Source organism: Mycetomoellerius zeteki, unplaced genomic scaffold, assembly GCF_001594055.1.
Source record: "Mycetomoellerius zeteki isolate Tzet28-1 unplaced genomic scaffold, Tzet1.0 scaffold119, whole genome shotgun sequence".
Lineage (NCBI taxonomy): Eukaryota > Metazoa > Arthropoda > Insecta > Hymenoptera > Formicidae > Mycetomoellerius > Mycetomoellerius zeteki.
The window spans coordinates 955918-961730 of NW_017256116.1; the positions used below are offsets into that span (position 1 = coordinate 955918).

At 32.2% G+C, this 5813-nt stretch overlaps 2 protein-coding genes across 4 annotated transcripts; one reads left to right on the forward strand and one right to left on the reverse strand.

Moving 5' to 3' along the window:
* Nucleotides 1-712: 712 nt before the first annotated feature.
* On the forward strand, nucleotides 713-1419 carry Tim8 (translocase of inner membrane 8). The gene is made up of 2 exons (XM_018459322.1): nucleotides 713-951; nucleotides 1232-1419. The coding sequence occupies exons 1-2, from the start codon at nucleotides 838-840 to the stop codon at nucleotides 1400-1402; spliced, it is 285 nt and encodes a 94-aa protein (XP_018314824.1). The 5' UTR covers nucleotides 713-837; the 3' UTR covers nucleotides 1403-1419.
* A 441-nt stretch (nucleotides 1420-1860) lies between these two features.
* Ufsp2 (UFM1 specific peptidase 2) lies at nucleotides 1861-5159 on the reverse strand. Of its 3 annotated transcripts, none has more exons than XM_018459039.1 (11): nucleotides 5141-5159; nucleotides 4637-4864; nucleotides 4163-4381; nucleotides 3858-4085; nucleotides 3603-3770; nucleotides 3424-3517; nucleotides 3093-3341; nucleotides 2760-2897; nucleotides 2546-2672; nucleotides 2193-2446; nucleotides 1870-2081 (listed from the first exon to the last, which is right to left on the reverse strand). In XM_018459039.1, the coding sequence occupies exons 2-11, from the start codon at nucleotides 4673-4675 to the stop codon at nucleotides 1870-1872; spliced, it is 1728 nt and encodes a 575-aa protein (XP_018314541.1). In that variant the 5' UTR covers nucleotides 4676-4864; nucleotides 5141-5159. The 3 variants fall into 3 exon arrangements, with proteins under 3 accessions (XP_018314521.1, XP_018314541.1, XP_018314532.1); XM_018459030.1 differs by lacking the exon at nucleotides 5141-5159 and adding an exon at nucleotides 4946-5121; XM_018459019.1 differs by lacking the exon at nucleotides 5141-5159 and having other exon boundaries at nucleotides 1861-2081; nucleotides 4637-5121.
* Between the last annotated feature and the right edge of the window lie 654 nt (nucleotides 5160-5813).

The following is a 5813-nucleotide window of genomic DNA, read 5'->3' on the forward strand; positions in this document are numbered from 1 at the left end:
ATATCTCATTTTGAAGGGTAAGAATATTACTAAATGATGCAAATAGCACAAAAGACCCAAAAAATTGGTTGCGTCCTGTACATAACCTCTAAAGTAGCATAAAAACGCATTTTTCGAGTATATATCCCCTAATATCTCAAAATCCTGACGTGATGGGCCAATTCTGGTTTCAGATTCGGATTCTACGCAGAAAATTACTTCGGAAATGACCCACAGCTTCCCGACAACATCCAAGACCCCCTTTTTTGTAGACCTGTGTAATCAGAATAGATATATTTTAAATACATTCGAATATTAATATAATCTTATTTTATTATAAATATTATAATATTCTAGGTGAAAAGTTATTAAATAACAATATATCTTGTTGCATAGAGGGATGTCCAAGTGTGTGACGTCACATTACCCATGGACACCCTTGTCCGGATGAAAAATTTTCATTCTGAACGCACCCCAGGGAGCTTATTACGGTTTTTGTGACGGGAAGTGAAAATTACAAAAATGATCAAATTCACTAGAAGTTAACCAATGAAGTTATAAATATTCTAGTAAATTCAATCGCTTTTGTAATTTTTACTTCGTCACAAGGAACCATAATAAGCCCCAAGGAGCTAATAGTCGGACCAATCATGTACGTCGGACCAATCATGTATGTCGGACCAATCACAAATCGGGAAGAAAGTGGCCAAACGTGATTAGAGAGTCTCAAAAGCAGTCTCCAGCAGTCTCTAGCTTAGCGTTGACGTAACGAGCCCTTGAGTACCACGTGTAAAATTTAGGAAAGTCTATATTTTTACAATAAGATTTTGCAAACCGACTTTATCGCAATTTTAAAACATGTCAGATCTATTTGACAACGGCTCCTATTCTGACAAGGACAATAAAGGAATCGATCCCGAATTAGAGGAGCTTCTAATGGTCGAGAAGCAAAAAGCACAATTCACTGCACAGGTGAGACATTTTAGCAGATAAACTTTTATTAAATTGAATCTAAACTGCTTTCTCAAATTATTTCAATATTATTTCACGCATAGAATGCGTTCCGTTTTGCGCTTACAAGCATCATTTGTCCTTGTTTAATATTTGATAGACAACAAGAATGAACTGATATTACAGCATGTAGGCATAAAAACGGAACGCACTCATATTCTTGAGAAATGTTTGCCAATCTACGTAGAAAAAAAATTTTTGTTTATTTGTAAAAGTTTCATGAGTTTTTAAATTTGCTTAGATTCACGAGTTCAACGATTTTTGTTGGGACAAATGCGTTGATAAGCCAGGAAGTAAATTGGATGGCCGTACAGAAACGTGCATAAACAATTGCGTCGATAGATTTATAGACGTTTCCCTCTTTGTTACAAATCGTTTTGCACAGTTAATACAAAACTCTATAGGAAAGTAAAATTTTCAGAGTATACCGTTAAGGTATATTATTTTTATATCTATATAATGAATTATATTGTAATAGAAGATTTATAATCATGGATATTAAATCTCAATATTACATTTTTAATTTAATATTTATGAATGTACAATAAAATTATATATTACAACAATAAGAAAATACTTTTCAATACTACATCCCCAATAAATATTCACTCATTAGAAGTTCATTACAAGCATCTTAATTAAATTTATTATTTCGAAATAAAAGTATGTTGATATATATAAATTGTTTTCATTCTCTGTTGTGGCATATATTGCACAAGTAAAATAAAAATATTATAAACATTGCAGTGATGCAATACATTGCAAAAATTATTCTATACATATACATATGTGCATTTATAATGCGTGAATATATAACAGAGAATTTTATTTTGATTATATTTAGAAAATTAAATTCTGTACAATGCAATGTATTTAATATCAGAAGGCTGTAGGTCTTTGTGGAAGGCACATATTGTAAAATGAATCCTTTTTCCAAAAATCTTTTGTTTTCCAGCCACACCAACCCTTATTTATTATGGTAGGCAAGTGTTCTCCGCCTGTATAGTGTGGATCTAAAATCAAGAATTTTCCCTCTCCAGAATGTTCATGGTAACTAACTCCTAGAATTGTATGAGCTAATAGTCCTCCACCTATAAAATAAAAAAAAAACAGAAAGTTAATATTTAATATTTCAATATTTTAGATATCTAATTTTAATTGTTGGTAGAATATGAAGAAATTAAAGAACAATTAAAACTTACCAATCATAACAGGTGTACCCTGTATATCAAAATGATTTGCAAGTTGTGGAATTAAGGCTAACATCTCTTCTCCACTTGATGCACGAAGTATCTTGACATCTGTATTAAGGAGAGTCTGCAGTACAAAACTTACTTCAGTTGAACCAATCCATTGTTTACTACCAAGAAAGTCGAAAGACTTATCGCCTATATCAATTAAACATTGTTGTATTTTGCGATGAGATGGTATTGGTACTTCACTATAACCCTGTAATCTATAGCAGATTGCAATTTATTCATGTGTACATATACTGCAGTACACAATATTTCAACATTGCATGCATAATCTCTGGTTATCTTTGATCTTTTAATACCTGTACCACGAAATGATGGTTTGGAGAGATCTATAAGCACATCCCCATCCATTATCATCAAAATTATCTTGCATATAGTGGTGATATGAATACAAACCATCCACAATACTGATTTTTCCTGTAATACCTGATTAAGACAATAAAATATTACAATAATTGATAAACAAACATTGATAAATTTGGGAGTATATAAATGAACCTTTACTTAAAATACCTTTATTTAAAAGAGCCTGATGAGGATTTACAAGTATCTCATTTGCCTGTGTGTCAAATTTGATGGCATTTCCTTGTCGAAAATGGGGTCTAGTCAAATCTAATGCTAAAGCCTTGTGTAAAGCCTTACGATATTCCACTGAAATTATATGACTGGTCTGTATAAAAGCAAATAGATGACACATATATTACTATGATAACAAATTCGGTAATGTTAATTATGTAATGACGATACAGGATATATGAATGATACAATAGTAATAGAATTTATTGCATGATTAACAATAAATAAATCAAGTAATAAACAATAAGTAATCAAGGTACAAGATCTTACTTGTAGTATCATTAGTAGAATTGCCAGGATATACTACTGTAAATAAATGTCCACAACTCTGAGGTTTAAAATGCATGATTTCAGATAGTTGTGTAACTTCAGACTGATTTTCTTGTTGCATTTCAATTAATCTAATATTTCGGCAAGTGGATTCCACTAAAATCGCGTGTAATTCAGCTGATTTTACATTCAAATTCACCAATGATAATGCATTGATGTGTAAATTGCATTCTGAACTATTGAAGGATTCTACAACATAACAAACATAATATATGATAAATTAGAAACATTATTGATTCAATGAAATAAAATACTTTTCTGTAGTACTCACTTTTTATGTATTGCAAAACAGGAGCATATTTAACAGATTCTTCAGAATTTTTCTCGCTTGACATCTTTAATAACATGTTTGCATGTATAATTTTCTGAAAATTAACAAAATATATAAAAATACTCGGATATAATTTCTGTATAAAGTAGTATATATGAATTTTAGCTAAAGGCACATACCACAGGCCCAGTATTATAATTTACATTACTTGATCCAGTTGAAAATTTCTCCTGGTCTTCGGACAAAGATAAAATATCTTTTAACATTATATCTTTTAAATTGTCATCAGTTCTGAAGAGGTATACATCGTTCAAAGGAAAATGTATTCCTATTTTTCCAGATGCAATCTACAGTGCAAAATTATATGATACATATACAGCATATACAAGACAAAATATGTGACGTAAAAATGTCGATCAAAAGGGAAATCTCACATTTTTTCGTGACTCCTGCAAAGCTTCCGATACATTCCCATCCTGAGCAATCAATGGTAGAGTCGCTTGTAATCTAATATATACAAATTGTCGAGAAAGATCATCTTCGCTAATAATACTAAGATTATTTATAGCTTCTAGTTTTTGATGGACATAAAAATATGCTTGTATATCCAACGTATTGCGTGAATATTTTAAAAGTAATGGATTATCTGTAATATCAATATCCTAAACAAACAAATGCAATGTAAGAATGAATGGAATAAGATAGATAGATAAATAACAAATATATAATTTGTAATTACCTTGAAAATATCAGTATTTATTTCTTCACATTCACCAATATGTAATATGCCACAGAAATATATATCTGCAGGTAAATTCAACTGCAGTGCTGTATAATCTGTTAGGTTGTTATCTTCACTATTACACGAACTTATACTGAATGTTAGAACTATAAGAGTATCGTTGTACATAATACCATAAAGATAGCCAGTCGTTGCGGTTTCTAGGTTTTCTAATCGCTAAAAATATTATTTTATTTAAATACTAAATATATACATTGGCATTACTAAATATATCTCATTTGTTAAATAAATAGAAACGTAGCACTTGTCTTAAATAATAAATTTAAAATAAAAAGGATATATCCGCAAAATGCTGTTCCTTGCAAGAAATATATTACAAGTGATCATAAAAACTTGAGAAAAAAATATGAAAAAAAATATATATTATGTTTTCGTATCATTATTGATGCAAATGTGCTCGACTACATTTACCTGCAGAATGTTGGACAAAATCTGCAATTGCGGTGCCATCGTGTCGTGTTGAAATAAAAAAATCTTACACAATCAAAGATACTTCGTGCTGCCAACAATCACCATATGGCGATAACGGGAAATCACAATTGAATTGAATTTTCGAACACGAGCCACCTAGATTGGGAGGTTAAATTCGTCCTCGTTGCTAAATCTCGAAGTAAACGCATAGCAAACTGCTCGATCGGCCTAAATCAAATGCTAGTACTTATTACACTTGTCGAGGATAAGGGCATAAGGGAACACACTCTCCTTTATATTCGAATTTACATTTTCAATCCACCTGCGAAAATTCTGTTCGTGCCAACGACGCATTTGAGTACCTGATCTGACCTAATTCGAAATGATTTTATGTACGATTCAGTGGAAAGTCGTTTCATGCAGATATATTTTTAGGAATGATAGGAAAGAAACATCTCCCTTTTTTAACGACAAAAATATGATAGGTCACATAAAGCAATTTACATATCAATAAAAAATGCAGAAACACTTGTTGTGTAAAGGACTGTTTTCACATTTGAAAATGGCTACTTGAGCAACTTCCAGATCGAACGCGTCGCTGACGTCGCTGTGTTTTATGATATTTTATTTATGATATTCATAGCTATTGGTTAAAAAAAGAACTCCGAAAATTCGTTCAGGATTGACGGTCTTTAATAGTATCTCGTCCGTGCCAATAGCAACGTATTGCTGCCGCAGCGTGCTGCATATGAAAAGTCAGCATTAAGTCTTAAACACAATAGACACAGGCAATAGGCACAGGCAACAGGGAATAACGAGCAGTCCCCCCAATCACAGCTCTGGGGTATAATATCGAACTTATACTCCAGAGCTCTGATTGGACGGCTCGTTATTCCCTGTTGCCTGTGTCTATTGTGTTTCCAGCTTAATTCTGTTGCCTGTTCCCTATTCCTAGAGACACTATAATAATGCGGGGTCTACGATAGAAGTCGTAGCAGTCGTAGGGTCTTAAGTCGTAGAAAATTGACCAATCACAGTCGAATATGAGAAGAATAATCAACTGTGATTGGTCAATTTTCTACGACTTAAGACCTTGCGACCGCTACGACTTCTATTGTAGACCCCGCATAAGAGACTGGCATAGATGGGCTAATTTTTGATTGGCTGAATATGGAAT